This window comes from Sorex fumeus, unplaced genomic scaffold (genome assembly GCF_029834395.1).
Source record: "Sorex fumeus unplaced genomic scaffold, SorFum_2.1 ptg000034l, whole genome shotgun sequence".
In the NCBI taxonomy this organism is placed as follows: Eukaryota; Metazoa; Chordata; class Mammalia; order Eulipotyphla; family Soricidae; genus Sorex; species Sorex fumeus.
The window spans coordinates 24488304-24506127 of NW_026606091.1; the positions used below are offsets into that span (position 1 = coordinate 24488304).

The 17824-nt window shown below is 46.3% G+C and overlaps 1 protein-coding gene and 2 non-coding genes across 3 annotated transcripts; 2 read left to right on the forward strand and 1 right to left on the reverse strand.

Annotated features, from left to right (window-relative positions):
* Positions 1–3807: 3807 nt before the first annotated feature.
* On the reverse strand, positions 3808–3915 carry LOC130026684 (U6 spliceosomal RNA). The gene has a single exon (XR_008792886.1). It is a non-coding gene; the product is annotated as a U6 spliceosomal RNA (small nuclear RNA).
* Positions 3916–9824: 5909 nt separating this feature from the next.
* SPATA31G1 (SPATA31 subfamily G member 1) lies at positions 9825–14105 on the forward strand. The gene is made up of 3 exons (XM_056117429.1): positions 9825–9947; positions 10374–13656; positions 13906–14105. Exons 1-3 carry the CDS (start codon positions 9825–9827, stop codon positions 14103–14105), a joined length of 3606 nt encoding a protein of 1201 aa, XP_055973404.1.
* LOC130026680 (small nucleolar RNA U3) lies at positions 13954–14165 on the forward strand. Its single transcript, XR_008792883.1, has one exon. It is a non-coding gene; the product is annotated as a small nucleolar RNA U3 (small nucleolar RNA).
* The last annotated feature ends 3659 nt before the right edge of the window (positions 14166–17824 follow it).

Below are 17824 nucleotides of genomic sequence, written 5' to 3' on the forward strand. Positions count from 1 at the left end.
GCAAATCACTTTAATCCACAGCCTTCAAGATTCTTCAAATTAAAGTATTAACTAAATACATCAACATATCAAATATATGAAGAAATGGACCTCCACAAACAAGAGACAAGAGGCACTGTGAACTTAAAAATAAGACCTGCCTAGACTAAGATTAATACAAGAGATAAACAGATTGGATGTGTTTTAAAGGCTATTTTGTTGCTTTGTTTGATTTTTGTTTTGAGGCCGCATCCAGCAGTTTGGGGGGCTTGCCTCTGACTGCATTCAGGATCACTTCTGGCAGGTCTCAGGAGCTCCAGAGATCGAACCCAGGAGGGCTGTGTTCAAGACAATCTCTCTTGCCTTGCACACAAATATTAACTGTTGTACAATTGCCCACTGAGCTCTCTCTCAGTGTGTAAAGGTCTCTCCAGTTTGTAAAGGTAGCAGAGCCTGGCAAGCTACCCGTGAGGTACTCGATATGCCAAACACAGTAACAAGTCTCATGATGGAGACGTTGCTGGGCCCACTCGAGCAAATCGATGAACAATGGGAGGACCGTGACTGGACCATGACTGATTTTAACTAAAAAGACAGATGATCAATGTGAGCAGAAAAAAAAGAGACATTTAGCCCAACCTGAGCCTTCCAGATAGGCTCCCTAAGAAGATGACTTCTGAAGGTCACTTGCAGGACAATTGGAAATTGGCCGGGTAGTTAAGAGATATGTGTATTCCAGACTGAGAAATCAAAATCATGATGCAATAACAGAAGCAATAAACAGCATGGGTGTGCAAAGGGGAAATAACAAACACTCTCCAATAACCAGAATAAATAATGTAGAACAGGTAATGGTAAGAGAAGCAAAAGGAGAGAAATCTGCAGGTGGAGTGCCTGATACCTTCTAGGAAGTCTGGTAGTGCTAAAAAATGTAAAGGAGGGGAGTATCATCATCATCACTTTTTATCTTAGGTAGACTGCTTTGGCAATAGTGAGAGGAAAGGATTAATAACAAACAGAGAGGGACTGGAGTGATAGCACAGAGGGTAGGGCGTTTGCCTTGCACGCGGCCGACCCGGCTTCAATTCCCAGCATCCCATATGGTCCCCTGAGCACCGCCAGGGGTAATTCCTGAGTGCAGAGCCAGGAGTAACCCCTGTGCATCGCCAGGTGTGACCCAAAAAGAAAATAAATAATAAATAACAAACAGAGATCAGGAAAGGTAGAACAGGGTTAAGGCACTTGCCTGGTACTGCACATGGTTCCCTAAGCATGAGTCAAATGTGGCCCAACACTTCCCAATCCATGCATTTTAGCAAACTTGTTTTAAAAAAAATATGATGGACAAGTTAGGCTCCTACAGTTTATGGGGAAAGGATGATCTGCATTATGGGGGTGATAGGGAAAAGAGACAGATTATATGGGAGTAAAGACAGATTTGAAAAATCTGTTTTTCAAGTCAGCAGACACAATCAGCAAAAGTTGGTGACTATTTACGGAAAGGATAAATGAGCAACAGGGAAGAAGAGCTCCTGTGTTTTCTTGCTTGGGTGATTAGGTGGTACTACTTGCTTTAGGGAAATATAACAGAAAGAGCAGATTGGGAGAGTGGGGGAAAGATCTAAATTATGAAGATGTTTGGGCCTAGGGCACCTGTGGGAAATTGAACAGGAAGATGTTTAGCAAGCAATTAGATTTATGAGATTGAAGTTTGTCCTGGTGAATGACTCATTATGAGTGGCTAATTCCCTGCTTGAGAGAAACCACTTGAGGGAATAAAAGTCATTTTAAATGCTGTTTAGGAAGACTTTACAGACTGCAGAAAAGGTTTATATTACACTTGTTTTATACCTTACACAAATCTTCCTCTATTTAAACAGAGTAAAACATGAATAGCAAAGTTTGGGAAAGTCACCAAAATGTTATAGAAATTATTTGAGATTAGAATTTGATAGGATTCTTCCCCTTTTTCTGGGGGGGGGGGGGGTTGGGGGTGGGAGTGGGGAAGGCTCCATGGAATGTCCTCAGGGCTTACTACTGGCTCTGCACTCAGAAATCACTCCTAGTGGCCCACAGGAGATCATATAGGGTGCCGGGGATCAAAGGGACCAGCACGTGCAAGGCGAGTGCCCTGCCCTCTGCACTATTGCTCTGGCCCCTCATCCTTCTATTTTTGAAAATCTTAATTCAGCCTACTTGTGATGTTGTGGAGGAAGGGAGGGGAGAAAGGATGGTGATTTTTTTTTTTTTTTTTTTTTTTTTTTTTGCTTTTTGGGTCACACCAGCGACGACGCACAGGGGTCACTCCTGGCTCTGCACTCAGGAATTATCCCTGGCGGTGCTCAGGGGACCATATGGGATGCTGGGAATTGAACCCGGGTCGGCGGTGTGCAAGGCAAACGCCCTACCCGCTGTGCTATCACTCCAGCCCCAAAGGGTGGTGATTTAAAAAAAAAAAAAGCAACATTTCTACTTAACTCTGGTGGGTCAGTTACTTGAGTTCCAGGCAAACACAGGACCTGACACACAGAAGCCCCTCAATAAATGCAATAAAGTACTAATACCTGAGAATTGAAGGAAGTTGGCATTATCCTCCCTTATAGAAGCCTGCCGGGGCCCATCCGGTCTGCCGCTGCCTCACGGGGGTCTCTGGTCCCCCCCAACCTCCCGCCCCGCCTCCGCAGATGCAATCCTGGGGTTGCTCTGCCCCCCACCACTCGGTACTGATGGGCCGGTGTGGGACCCCGACCCAGCCTATCCCCGGGCCACACGGCCCCTCCCGGGGACATTAGCCCCACGGACAGTTAGAAAAACTGCCTTCCTGTGAGGTCTGGCTGTCCTGCCCAGTGTCAGGACATGGGTCTCCCGGGGACACCGGATCAGACAGCGCCAAGGCCAGTAGATAACAAGCTGGGCCTCCCGCCCGCCCGCCGAGCGTTTCCGAAGGTCCCAGCAGAGGGGGTGGAGCAGCGCCGCTGGGGGAGCAGAAGTGCCCGCGACGCTGAGGCCGCACGTCCGCTTAGGGGGCTCTGTGGCCCGTCCCGGAGGCGGTCCATCACTCAGCGGGCCAAGCTGGGAAGGGCCCAGGGTGTCGGCAGCCTCACTGCCCGGCTCAGGGTCTCCAGAAAGCCCAGGAGGCTTCTTTTGGCGTCCTGGAGGCGGTGGATCGCTAAGGGACCGCAAAGAAAACTGAAGGCGACAGTTCCGAGGCCACAGTCCCACTGGCAGCGAGACTCTGAACCAGGCCAGGCCTACCTGAACAAGACACACGCCCGCACCCAGCCAAGCCTGAGCGTGACGCGCCCCAGAAGCAAGGCACGCCCCCACCAGCTCCCTTAGGCACGTCACGCCACGCCCCCCTGAGCGAACACGCCCCCTCCACGCCCTGAAGCGCGACACGCCCCCTCCAATACCCCTGGGCGATCCAGGCCCAGTCCCCGGAGCAACAAGGAATGCTGCCGGGAAATGAAATCCCGTCCTTCTTCCTTATTTCAGCCACAAGGTACTGAAATCTCGAAAATAGTAAGCACGCCATACGAATTGAAGCTGTGAACTGGATCCCTACTCTCAGATACCTTTTCTTTTTCCCCATGATTTTATTTATTGTTTTTCTTCTGATATTTATTTATTAAATCACTGTGGGAAAAGTTACTAAGCTTTCAGGTCTAAGTCTCGGTCATACAATGATCAAACACCTCTCTTTTCACCAGTACTCATTTTTCATCACCAAGAACCCCAATATACCCTCCCAATGCCTGTGAGGCAGATGATTTCCACTGAACTCTTCTCTGCTTTGATTACATTCATTGTTTCGACAAAAGATGCACCAAAAATATGGAACGCTTCACGAATTTGCGTGTCATCCTTGCGCAGGGGCCATGCTAATCTTCTCTGTATCGTTCCAATTTTCAGTATATGTGCTGCCAAAGCGAGCACAGATACCTTTTAAAAATAATAAAAGTTTAAGGGGCCAGAGTGATAATACAGCCTTGCACACGGCTGACCCGGATTCGATCCCCAGCATCTCATACGATCCCCGAGCATCGCCTGGAGTAATTCCTCAGTTGTAGAGTCGGGAGTATAACCCCTGAGCATCACCGGGTGTGCCCCCAAAAAAGTAAATAAATAAAATTTTTATTAAGACATCGTGATTCGTAATTATTCATTGGTGAGTGAGTTTTAGGCATATTCAAGCACCAGTCCCACCACCAGTGTAGCTAGAGTGCCAAGTTCCCTCCCACTCCCAGGCCCCCACAGTGCCTGCTTGACAGGAACATTTTTAAGAGGGGTTGTTGTGGTTTGGATAATTAAGATACAAGTTAACATCAAATGAAGAGGAGGAAAGGGCTGGAGGGATAGATCAAAGGTCTTATGTTCTGCACATGCATAAACTAGATCCCTTGCAAGGTTTTGTCTCTGACTGAAAGAGACATGTTCCTCTAGTACTGGCAGGTGTGGCCCCCAAATAAAAACAAAATGTAGGGAAGGGGAGACTTGGTGTAAGTGAAGGACAGGAGGCTTAGAAGAGTCTCATCCTAGATTGGGAGAGTATAAGGACTGCAAGAGGAACAAGACAATTTAGAAATTGCATGCAATATGGTTTGTTTCTATTTGGGAGGGGTTTTTTGTTTGTTTTTGGGTCACACCTGTCTATCATTGTATGACTGTCATTCTGTTTTTCGTCGATTGCCTCGAGCAGGCCCCAGTAATGTCTCCTTCATCCTAGCCCTGAGGTTTTAAAAAGTGCCACATTGGAGGCTCTTTCAGGGTCAGGAGAATGAGACCCATCAGTTACTGGTTTTTGGCATATTGAATACACCACAGGGAGTTTGCCAGACTCTGCCGTGTGAGCAGGATACTTTTGGTAGCCTGCCAGGTTCTTCTTCAGAGTAAGAACTAGATAAGAAGATGTTGCGCGGCCGCATTCGTGGCTGCGCGCTTGTGCTTCCAGGAGCTGGGTTTTATAGTCTCTGGGTATTGACCATTGATGAAATTACACGGCTCCGGGGCAGTTGGTGGGTGTAACGCCTACATACTGGAAGATGAGGGGGGAATCTGGGTGGAGGAGGCTCCAGTCCCAATCCAAGCAGGCTTGGAGATCTACGCCCCGGGTCCTGCACACCTGTGTTCCTCTGCCGGTTCCTTCGTGCGTGAGGCTCGTCCAAACGTGTGGAGAGTGGTTTTAAGTATGGCTGTGGCTGGAACCGGAGGTCTTCAGCTGCCGGGGCTCTGCTTGGGTGGGGAGGGAGACTCAATGCACCCTCCTCCAAGGGGCCCCAGTGAGGACAGCCAGGCGCGGAGGTGGTATGTAGGCATTACACCACGGCGACATGTAATCACATATACGGCCAAGACCCAGAGACTATAAAACCCTGCTCCCAGAAGAGAACACACTTGTCTATGCCCTGGCTTATTCCTGGCTCTGTGCTCAAAGATTTCTTGAGCAGGGCAGGGGTGGAGGGTGGGTGGGAGTCTTGGAGGTGCTGGGTCAGTTGTGTGCAAGGCAAGCGCTCTAATCACTGTACTATCTCTCTGCCCTGGTAGAGTGATTTTGATGGTTTCAGATACAGCTAACGCTGGATTGGAGCACAGGTAAAGGATGATGAGATGGGAACCCGAGAGACAGTACAAGGTTTAACGTGTTTGTCTTGCAACAGGCTATCCCAGGGCTGGAGCTACAGTACAGTGGATAGGGCGTTTGCCTTGAACACAGCCGACCTAAGTTCAATCCCTGGCATCCTATATGGTCCCCCAAGCACTGCCAGGAGTAACCCCTGAGCATAGCTGGGTGTGACCCAAAAAGAAAAAAAAAAGGCTATCTCAGTTTCCATACCTGGCATAGCATGTGGCCCCCCAAACACTGCCAGAAATGATCCATGACCAAAGAGTCAGGAGTAAGTAAGCACTAACCACTGCCAGGTGTGGCCCCCCACCAAAAAAAAAGATGCTGAGGTAGTCTGGGAATTGAGAATCTAGGTTATTGGTTGGTTTTTGTTTGGGGTTTTTTTTTCGGGGGGGGGCAAGAGAGGGACACTTTGACATTCTTGGCAGTGCTCATGCGACTATGTGATGCTGGGGAGCCAACCGGGTTGGCCCTGCCCACTGTACTGTATCTCTGGCCTCAAGAATCTAGCCCATTGAATCAGATTTAGGATCCCTCCCTGCATCCCAACCAGTCACTTCTCTTGCACTTACACGCCAGCTTAAGACCCTAAAATGGCATCTTGACCACAAAATAGAATGGAGCTGTGATGGGCATTTTTTTGTTTGGGGGGTTAAGATTTGGACCACATACTGCAGTGCTCAGGGCTTCCCCGACTGCTCAAGGATCTCTCCTGGCAGGGTTTGGGGAACTATATGTTGTGCAACTGGGATCGGCTGCATACAAGGCAAGCATCTTAATTTACCCCCACACTATCTTTTGGCCCTGTACATTTTTATGTTTTGTTTTGTTTTGGGGTCATACCCGGTGATGCTCAGTGGTTACTCCAGGCTCTGCATTCAACTACTCCTGATAGTACTTGGGGGGCAATATGGGATGTTGGGGATCAAATCCAGGTTGGTCATGTGTAAAGGAAGTCCCCTGCCTGCTGTACCTGCTTGCACATTTTAAGCTGTGATGCTCACCCTAACAATGACAGTTCAGGTTACAGTACTTACTCAGCCACAGTGCTCACAGATGTTTGTACTCCTTTAATTGAGGTGCTTAGATACATGCTTGATGGGCATACAACTTATGTTTATGGTGCTAGTAGGGGTCATTGCATTACTCATACTTGCCAGAGACTTTACTTGCTGGCTGTGGCACTCATACATCATATTTTAGTAGTGGTGCTTTGGTTCAGGAATGTCAACACTCCTTTTTGTGGTGCTTGCAACACATCCTGGTTGTGATATAGTGAGTAATCATTCTGGTGACAGCTCTCCTGGTCAGATAGCAGTAGGGTTGGGCTCAAATAACAGAGATACCAAGATCATAGTGATTACAGACACTAGGGACTTGAACTCATGTCCATGTGCACACAAGACAGGAGTTCTAGGCCTCTATGCTCTCTGGGGTATCTAAATTAAATCTGGCCCATCCAACATTGATCTTGACCAAGACCTTCCCCTCCCACCCCTTTTTGAGCATGGTATCACTGTCCCCTCCCCACCTCTCAAAAAATATCTTTGGAAAGAACCTCCAATTTTGATTCTTCCATAGTAGCACTGGAATATACATGCAAACTCATATGGTCCCTTCAGTGATGAGTGCTTGAAAGCTTTTCTGCTAAGTATGCACACCAACATCTTCCCAAGACTCTATGTTTAATGATCTGTTAAGGCTTATTTTTATTTTGCAGTTGTGGAGATGGAACCCAGGCCAGTCCTCGAACACGTATGACCAGTGCTGCTTAGTCACTAGTCTACTAAATCTACTGTATAGCAGAATTCCTGCTGCCGCTTAGTGGATTTCTGTACAGACCTTATTATATCCTAGTAATATATATTATTATTTTGTTTGGGGACCACTGTAATGCTCAGTGGCTATTTCTGATGTAGTGTGGGATAGGGGGGGGGGGGGTCATTCCCAGCAACACGGAGTGTTGGGGATCTAAGGAAACCGGGCCTCTGGCTTAGCCCTTGTGCTATCTTTAACAGGGCTCAAACTCTATCATGTATTTTCTCAAATCTCTCAATTCTTACCTAGTACCTCCTCCATCTTCTCCTTTTTCTGTGGGGGTGTGGGGGGAAATACCCATCATTTCTGGCAGTGCTTGGAGAACTATATGTGGTGCTAGGAATGGAACACATATGCTCCCCTGAGCTCACCTGGAGTAATTCCTGAGTACAAACCCAGGAGCAACTCCTGAGTATCACTGGATATGACCCAAAAATGAGATGGGAGGGATGGGAAGGAGGGAGTGGGGGGGGGGGGGGAAGAGAGAGAGATAAAGGCGGGGGTAGGTCACGGTCATGGTCCTCCCATTGTTCATCGATTTGCTGGAGCAGGCCCAGTAACGTCTCCATCATGAGACTTGTTGTTACTGTGTTTGGCATATCGAGTACCTCACGGGGAGCTTGCCAGGCTCTGCTGTGCAGGCGAGATACTCTCGGTAGCTTGCCGGGCTCTCCGAGAGGGGCGGAGGAATCGAACTCGAGTCGGCCATGTTGGCTGTGTGCAAGGCAAACGCCCTACCGCTGTGCTATCGCTCGAGAGAGAGAGTGTGGAACTTAAGTCTGTTGCTGAAAAGAACCAACATAAAACAAAGTATTTTGAGGGGTAAGAGAAGTAAATGAAGAAAAATGACCAAGTTCTTCTGATTTATTTAGCATTCTTAACATGAGTACTTATCTACAAGGTCTCATGCAATCTAATATCAAATTAGAGAATTCACAACTGAGAGATGAAAGGAAGGAGAATGCAGGCAGAGGGAGGGAGGGAAGAAAAGAAGAAATGAGAGGGAGAGGAAAGGAGACACAGACAGGCTCTGAGAGAGGCTGGTTGGATAGGACAACGAACAGGGCATGAGGCAGACCTTGATTCAATCTCACCACCCACCCACCCATTATGTTCCCCCAAATCCTGCTATGAGTGATCCTTGAGAAAAGAGCCAGTAGTAAGCCCCTTAGTACCACCAGATGTGGTCCCCAACTAAAGACAAAAACAAAAATGTAGAGTCCATAAGCAGTCATCCAAAGTGCAGCTTGGACTTTGGGAGCTCCACCCTACAGTCACCCACATATCCCTACTTTGGGATGCCTAATTACTTTACTGGATTCTCTCTCCTCTTTTTTCCTAAATAAAACTTTTTTAAAAAAGAAAACCGGGGACAGAGTTATAGAACAGTGGGGGAGGGCATTTATCTTGCATGTGAGCTGGAGTGATAGCACAGCGGGTAGGGCGTTTGCCTTGCACACATCCGACCTGGGTTCGATTCTTCCGCCCCTCTCGGAGAGCCCAGCAAGCTACCGAGAGTATCTCGCCCACACGGCAAAGCCTGGCAAGCTCCCTGTGGTGTATCTGATATGCCAAAAACAGTAACAAGTCTCACAATCTGTTTTGAGAGGTTACTGGTGCTTGCTTGAGCAAATCGATGAACAACGGGAGGACAGGACAGCGGCCAACCAGGGTTCTATCTGTGGCATCCATATGGTCCCCCGAGCACTGCCAGGAGTGATTTCTAAGTGCAGAGCCAGGAGAAACCCCGAGCATTGTCAGGTGTGACCCCAGAAGTCAAATAATCAATAAATTCTGTTCTTTAAAAAAAGAAAGAAAAACTGCTTCTTTAAAAGACAAGACAGTAGGGTGGGGGTGGCGGAAGGGATTAAGTGGGGACATTGGTGGTGGGAAATGTATATTGGTGGAGGAATGGGTGTTCATTGTATGACTAACTCAATCATGAAAGCTTTGTTAACTATCTCACAGTGATTCAATAAAAAAAGACAAATTTCTTAACATTTTGCCATTGAGTATGGTATTCACTCATGACACTTATATTTGCCCTCTACAAGATTAATAAAGGTCCATTTATTCCTAACTATTCCCATTTTTACATATGAGAAAACTGATACACCAAAGAGGTAACGTAGTTTGAGATTTCATGGCTGGAAAAGGCAGACCTACAATTTGAGAAAAGACAGTTTGTTGCCAGAATTTTTGTTCTTAACCAAATACCTAAAAATAGTTCTTAGCAATCAAAAAAAAAAAAAATCACCTAACTTTCACTGTGTTGAGTATGAGTTGGCCTGTAGAGACAACTTTTGGGCCCTGAATTGAGAGACTGTTTAACCTGTGGGCTGGGAATTCTTTGTTCCATGATGCAGTGATGACCTCAGAGTAAACTGCCACTAAGCTAAGGAAAATGGACAGGCTGTTTGAAAGCCTGCTCGAGGTTGAGGACACGAAGCTTCTCTGGGAGCAGCTGACCCATGCCCTGGTCTGTAGACACTGTGGCAGCAACTGCCTCCAGAGTCCAGGAAACCTGGTAACACTATTCTTGTTCATGGTTTGGCAGATTCGGAGATGGTGGCACGTTGGGAAGTGGCAACAACTTCAGCTCTGGTACTCTGGGAACATGCTTCAAGGCAAGGTGGGTGTCAGACAGGGATGAATGACTTTTGGTATGTATGAATTCAGGTGTGAAATCATTAAATAATGTGACCCTAAGTGAATAACAACAATCTCTAAATGTGAAACAGCTTGAGTAATCACTGACACCTATTTAAAGTCAGATGAAGGATCACTGGCCTTAGAGGTATGATTGTGGAAGGAACACTCTTCTAAAATACTAATAATACCCAGTTATTGTGGATAACTGCTGGCTCAGGTGTGGGGCCAGAGAGCTGTTTTACTCTGGATATGAACAGAGTCTGAAGGCTTAGTGCTTGATAGAATCTTTTTCCATTCCCAGGGTCTATCATTTCTGTATCAGATGGCTTTTCTTGATCACTTGTGGAAACAAAAGTCAGAAGAGGAAGATGAGGAAGAAGAGGAAGAGGAAAAAGAGGAATCTGTGTATCTACTGAAGCCAGGCTGTCTACCCAAAGAAAATCCTGTTGGACAACAGGCCACCATAGTCCCATCCCAGTCATTCTGTGGTTCTGAAGGCCTCCACAAGGGCACAAGGACACCAAAACAAGTACTAATGCAGACCCCAAGTAGATCCTTCCCCACCTTTCAGACCCTTATCAACCTACCTGTAAGGTATAAGACAACACCTGGGAGCCATCTACTGCAGAGAAAAAGCCAGCTCTACTGGGGTCTCCCCTCACTACACAGTGAATCCTTGGAGGCCATCTTTCTAAGCTCAGAAGGCTCCTCTCCCAGGAAGTTGTCTGTTAGTCCTTCTGTTTTATTCAACAAACTTATCACCATGTCTAGTTCCAACTTGCTTTCACAGTACTGCTCCCTAACCCAGCTTCCAAACCTCAAAGATGTAGAAGGGACAGCCCCTGATCCTCAGCAACTCTCCTCACCATCTTTCCCTCCTGTCCCATTACTTCCTCTTCATCTTAAACTCTATCCCACGGACCACAAAGAAGTCCTATGTGTCACTGAGCAGAGAAGGGTTCCAAGGGTCTCTGAGGATCAAGTCTTGCACTCACAGCTTAACCTTCAAACAACCACACCCTCCAAGCTCCCCTATTCATCTGAGGTCTCCTGGGAGGTTACACGTGATCCAAGTCTCCAACATATTCCAGATCTACTCTCTGCCTCTCTGTTCTATCCCTCTAGTCATCTGGAAACCCTGACCAGGCTTCAGTCCCCAAGGAAAACAAAGGAACAAAGTGAGAATCCCAAAGTCTCCAATCCACCAAGATTAGCTCCCAGCTCATTTACAAATTCATGGCCAGAATTCCAGGGAACTACTTCTATAAAAGGTCTATTTGGATCTCATGTTCTCTGGGAAACCAAAAGGCAAAATGACAATCATCAGATGGTTGGGCCTCCAATCCTGGCCTCTTGCCAACCTATAGCCCCCATTTTGGAACCTCAAGAAACTAGTCACCTGGGAATTCCTCCTCCTACAGATGAGACTAGGTGGACAAGCATAGGACATACAGAAAATCCTCAAACCCCAGAGTCCCCACTGCTAGCCCAATGTTATCATCTGGATTTTCTGTCAGAACTCAACAACATCAGCCCCGAAGGCAGACTTTTTGCACCTATAGAATCCTGGGGGCACAGAGAGAACCCTCAGTCTTCTGAGTCTCCATTACCAGCCCCAGCTCCTCCAAACCTCCAGTCTGGAGTTCAGGAAGACAGCCCCCTGGGAGATTCAACTGGGTGTAAATCCCAGGAAGCATGCAGAGAAAACTCAGCAATCCCCTGGGACTTTGAGCCCCCACCCTTGGACCTCAACCTCAGGTTCTCTACAAATAGGCCTGTATGTTCCCCTTTAGGAACTGAGACTCTATTAAAGGGCATGCAGAGTCAAAAAAATGTTTGGATCTCTGCAAACTCAGTTTCACCTCCCAGTCTTCTCTCAGTCCCCACACTGGACTCCCTAGAAAAGATCCCCAAGAATCTGTTTGAGTCCAAAGCTTTACAGAAGACCGAGGGGCAGAGAGAGAACCTCTGGACCTTGGAGTCCTCAGCACCTAGCCACAACCTACCTCTAGCTCCTGTCCTGGAACCCCCCAGAATCAACCCCATGGGAGGTCTCCCTAAATCAGATACTGCATGGAAGGGCTATGAACATTTTAGGAATTCCTGGGCTTGTCAGCTTCCAACTCTGGCTTTCAGTTCACCCCCAGTTCTTGTACTGGAGTCCCCCTCAATTAGACCAATGGGGATTCAGTTTGATTCTGATAGATGTGGAGTTACACATAGAAAAAATTCTTGTGCCTCTGAGCCTCTTGCTTCTAATTTACCCCAACATCCATATGCCACGCCCTTGGGACTATCAGATTTTGAGCCTGTTTCAGGAGACACGGAGCAGAAAGAAATCTGTTATGTACGTATGTCCCAATTGTGCGGCCTCAGTCCAACCTATAACACTATGTCAAAGTTTCACAGAAGTGAGTCTACTGGAGATAAACCCAACCATAAGCTTGAGGGGCCAGCAGTGGAACAGGAGAACTGGGTTCCAGTCCCCAACTCATTTTCTGCTACTTCATCAAATGCAGGTGACAATGACCTTGGGTTTATGGGGAAGAATGCACGATTCAAAGAATTTCCCCTGAGTCCCAGTCCTCCGACAGTCAATTCCCTGCAGTCTCCCTGGTCTCCCATTCCTGAGGTTCTAAGAATTGAACCTGACCAGAGTGACCCACCCAAGAGAGGACTACCCCCAGGAGCTAAGATGGAGGCTTTACCCTCCCAGGGAGATGGTCCACAGGTGCCCAAACTGCTTAGGATCCAAGCTTGGCATTGGAGTAGACAGATGGAACTAAGGCTGCAGAAACTGCATCAAAGACCTATGTCTAGATTCCCTGACTCGAGTCGACTTGTCAGCCCCCCTGCCCTGGGCTCAACGCTAGGAACCTGTGGACTTCCTTCCTGGTCCCCACAGCAGACTCATCCCCTCATCCTACACCCCCACTCTCCAAGTTACCAATCCTTGCAAAGTCAGAGCACAGGAACTCAGCCTGTCCAGGTTTCTCCATGTCTTCACTCTCTCATCTCTCCTCAAGCTCACGTGGAAGGGCATGGAAGAGCAGAAAAGGAACTTCAGACAGGGGAAAAAACGAGAGGAAAGGCAACAGCTGAGGTGTCACCTCAGGGGCCAGTTCACAAGAAGGCTGGAAAGAACTGCCAGGGCTTGGGAAAGCTCTCAAACCTTGAGGTGCCAACATCAAGCAAGAGAAAAGACAAAGCTTCAGTACAATCTCTAGCCCAAGAGAGAGAGAACCCCAAGAAAACCATAGCAAGAGATCACAGGGGAGGAGATGCAGGATTAGGGTCACCCAGAATTACAGGGAAGAGGCACACAACCCAGACCTCTGTCTGCAGACCTTCCCCAAGATATTCACACAGACACCAGTGCTGTCAATACACTGCTTTCCTCCAGCAGCTTCACTCCAAGGCTACAGGTCCCCAAGATCAGCGAGGGGCAAAGACGGAAGCTGGTGACATTCTGACCCCTTGGCATTGTAAGTTCTGCCCTCAGGCCCACATGGAGAAGCAGGTGGTCTCCACACATCAGACTGCCTTTAGCAGGGGTCTTCAAAGGGTGTTAGCCAAGTTTGTGGGTACCCACAGACCGCTGCACAACAAACTCAGGAAGAGTAGTTCTAGCACATAGTATCTCTAAAGCCACAGTAGTCTGTTAGGGGTGAAGAATAAAGAAAACCAATAAACTAGCTGAAATAGATAAATCCCATTGTTTTTTTTTTTTTGGAGTCTGGGGCGCTAAGAAGGAATTATGGCTGCTCTTGTATCCCATCTCAGGGCAAGACCCAGTGGAATTTAGGATTCTTGAAGGTTCACCTCTTTTTCAGTCCTTCAGATTGTGAAATCTACAACCCTTATTCAACATAAAACCAAGACAGCCCAGTACTTTCAGGGATCATTTCTACAGTTCATTACTAGAAGTTTCTCTAATCTTGTAGCGCACCCGAAACCACAAGGAGGAGCCAGAGCATCCTCTCCTGAGGATGAAGACTGTTCTAGGTCTGTTGCAGCTGCCTTTTACCACTGATGGTTGTGTCTCACTAGGTTAAAATCATGAATTTATTAAGGCTGCACTTCATTTTGTAGATGTTTTTGTACACAGGATTCCTTTTTCCTCCCCTGACTTCAAGAGGCTACCCACATTCCTTAGCTAATCCTCTTCCTTCATTTTCAAAACTAGCAAAAGTCAACTTCTCTCTTACTGCCTCCCTCTTCCACCTTTTTGTTGTGATGGTCACACCCAGTGCTCTGGAGGCCCCTGATATGAAGCCCAAAGCCCTACCACATGAGCCCCACCCTCTTCTACTTAAAAGGACACACATTCTATTGCCATAACCAGATCAAACTGGCTATTAAACAAAATCAACCCTTCATTATGAAAAATGTCTCAGATTTCAGGAGTTAAAATGAGGTTATTTTGGGGCCAGAGTGATAGTACAGGGGTTGAGGTATTTGCCTTAAACACAGGTAATTCTTTTGGCAAGCCCCTTAAGCCCCTGTACTATGTCTGTGGCCCAGAAACTTCTGACACTTATATATACAGGAAACTGACATATATATATATATATATGTATATATATATATGATTTGAAATGTAAAATTGCAGATGAAAATCTAATTCTTCTCTTCTATTGCCTAAGAGATGTACAAATTTCACCATTTTTGCGTTATCTTGAATCAAGCAAGGATTACTTTTCCCATTTTTTGATGCCAGGGATTGAAGTCAGGGCCTCATCATGACATCATGAGAAGCAATCATATCCCACCTCCACGTACCTTATTATGGAATATAGAGGTTGGAGAGAGAGCACAGTGGGTAAGGTACTCTCCTTGTATAAGGCTGACCCTGGATGAATTTCAGGCATCATCCATGATCCATCCCAAATACTGCCAGAAGTAATCCCTGAGCACAGAGCCAGAAGTAACTAACCTGAGGACATCGAGGTATGGCCAATACCCCCCAGTTCCCTCACCCCAAATACCAAAACACTGGTCCAGCCAGTGATAGTGGTGGCTCGCCTTATAAGAGGCCAGCCCAGGTTTGATTACCAGCACGCCATATGGTCCCCGAGCCTCACCAGGTGGTGATCCCAAAGCATAAAAGCAGAGCCAGGAGTAAATCTTGAGCACCACCAGGTGTGGCTCCCCCAAACAAAACAAAAACATCAGTCATGCCCCAAGGGTAGAGCATTTGTCTTGCATGTGTGAGATCCTGGGTTCGATTCCTGGCACCTCATGATCCGCAAACACTGATTAGAACAACCCTGCCATGCACTAAGAATGTCCCAAAGCCTAAACCAAAAACTGAATACGGCTCCATATTAAAAACAGAAACACACCACACACACTCTACATCATAAGCCTTTTTAACCAGGCGTGGCACGCCCCCCCCACCCCCTCACAAAAAAAAGTGAAAAGTAAAAAAGAAAAAGTTAGAAGGCTTAGTTTGTTTTTGCCAGTGTATCTTGCTGGTCTTTGTGATTTTAATCACTACTATGAATTAAAAATTCTTTTTTGTTGTTGTTGTTTGTTTCTGTCATACCAGGTGATGCTCAGGGATTACTCCTGGCTCTGGCTCTGCACTCAACAATCACTCCTGGTGGTGTCCAGGGTACCATAAGTAATGTCGAGGACTGAACCAGTTTGGTTGTGTGCAAAGCAAGCGCCTTTCCCACTGTATTAACCCTCTAGCCCCAGAAATTCATCTTTTGTTAACATTTATCCTTTAAGAAGTGGTTAGCTACACTGAGATTGTATTTTAATTTTCTTGGAATTAAAGTAACTCTAATCTTCCCATGAGGAAAAAAGAGAAGGCATCTTCCCTGGTTTAACTATGCAGCCTTCTAAGCTATAAATTGACAATAGATGTAAACTGACTATAATCAATGACAATAGTCATTGATACTGCTTTCTATTCTACAAAGTACTGTTAATGATTTGATTAAGAAACTTGAGGTGCCATAGAACCAAGTACCTTGTCCAATGCTACACTGTTATAAGCTCAAGTGCAAGAACTAAAAAAAGGTCTGCTCTTCATCTTTTGTCTTTGGGGCACACCTTGCAGTGCTCAGGGCTTACTCTTGGCTCTGTGCTCAAGATGACCAATCAAACCTGGTTAAGGCCATGTGCAAGTGTCTCACCCACTGTACTTTCTCTCCAGCCCAATTTTTCCCCAATTGTAGAGTTCCAGCTATCTTCTCAATTTATACTTTTGGTTTTGGAGCCACACGAAACAGTGGTCAGGACTTACTCAAGCTCTCTGTTCAGAGATCACTCCTGGCAGTGGTCAAGGGACCAAGCGCAATGACAGAGATTAAACTTCGGTAGGCCATGTACAAGGCAAGCACTTTAGTACCTTTACTATCTCTCTGGTCCCTATTTATACATTTTGTTCCACAAGTGAAAGCAAAACATAATTCCACCTCAAGTTTTGATCACATCTCAACTAATTATCTAAACAAACTTTCTGAGAAAATGCCACTTGTCTTCTGTTATGTTTCCATAGCTTGAGTCTTACTCTAAAAAATTCTTTTCTTTATCCCTTACTAAGGATATAAAGTTTCAGCGGTATAAGAGTGATCATGTTCAGAATATAAAGACTAAAGCTGCAGTCAGATAGTACAGAGGTTAATCAAGTGGTTGGCGCTGGAGGGACAGTACAATGGGTAGGGTATTTGCCCAGCACGCGGCAAACTTGGGTTCGATCCCTGGCATCCCATATGGTCCCCCGAGCACTGCCAGGAATAATTCCTCAGTGTAGAGCCAGGAGTAACCCCTGAGCATCAAAGCCAAAACAAGACCCAAAAAAAAAGTGCACTTGTCATGCAGTCAACCCTGGTCCAATACCTAGGCATACATGGTCTTCCAAGATGCCAATCTGAAAGCTCCAAGCATTGCCAGTTGCAATTTGAAGGTCCCAAGCATTTTCAAGCCAAGCACCAATGGAGTGGCCTGGATAATCCCTGGCAATGCAGGACCCTTGCACTGAACTGCCAGCCAGGTTGGCCAAGAATCATTCAGATACTTAAATAATAGGAAATCCAAAGATAATAACTATAGAAAACTGGAGTACATTCAAACCTGCACACAAACTGGAGATGCCCTAACCAGCCAATGTTTTTACAGACACAGACTAGAGGTTGGTACAAGTACTAACAATACAAATTTGATTCCATGGAGATTTTTTCTTGGCACCATAAAGCCTCTCTGGGCATCTGATAATAACACTATGTGAGAGGATATCCTATAGCTAAACAAAATGGTGCAATCATCTCAAAAACTGAACAAGGTAAAGGATGCTTAGTTTAGGAAAAAACACATCCAATACTAGAATTTTATATAAGGAAAATGCCATTTTTTCTTTTATAAAACAAATTACATAAAGGTGGACATAATTGTTATAGAGATCCTTAACCAGAGCATGAATGTTTAAGATTTCTATCGTTAAACAAAGATCTTTCTGCACTCCAAAATTTTTGGAGGACACCCCAAATCAGTCCTTGGTCAGAAAGTGAGGCGCTGCAGGACTAGCCTTACCAAGCACATCAAATGTAGGTGGAGTTTGCCACATTCTCCACCACCGGAGTTCCCTCAGAGCGATCCCCATCTACTGCAGTCGGTGGGGTGAAGTATCATTACCATAACTGACGTCAATCATGATGAAGGTGAAGCGGGTGTAATCTTCAAGGATTTCACATTTGGAAGAGTGCCTGGGTAGTGAGAAGTAGCCCAAGGCCCTTCCCAGGA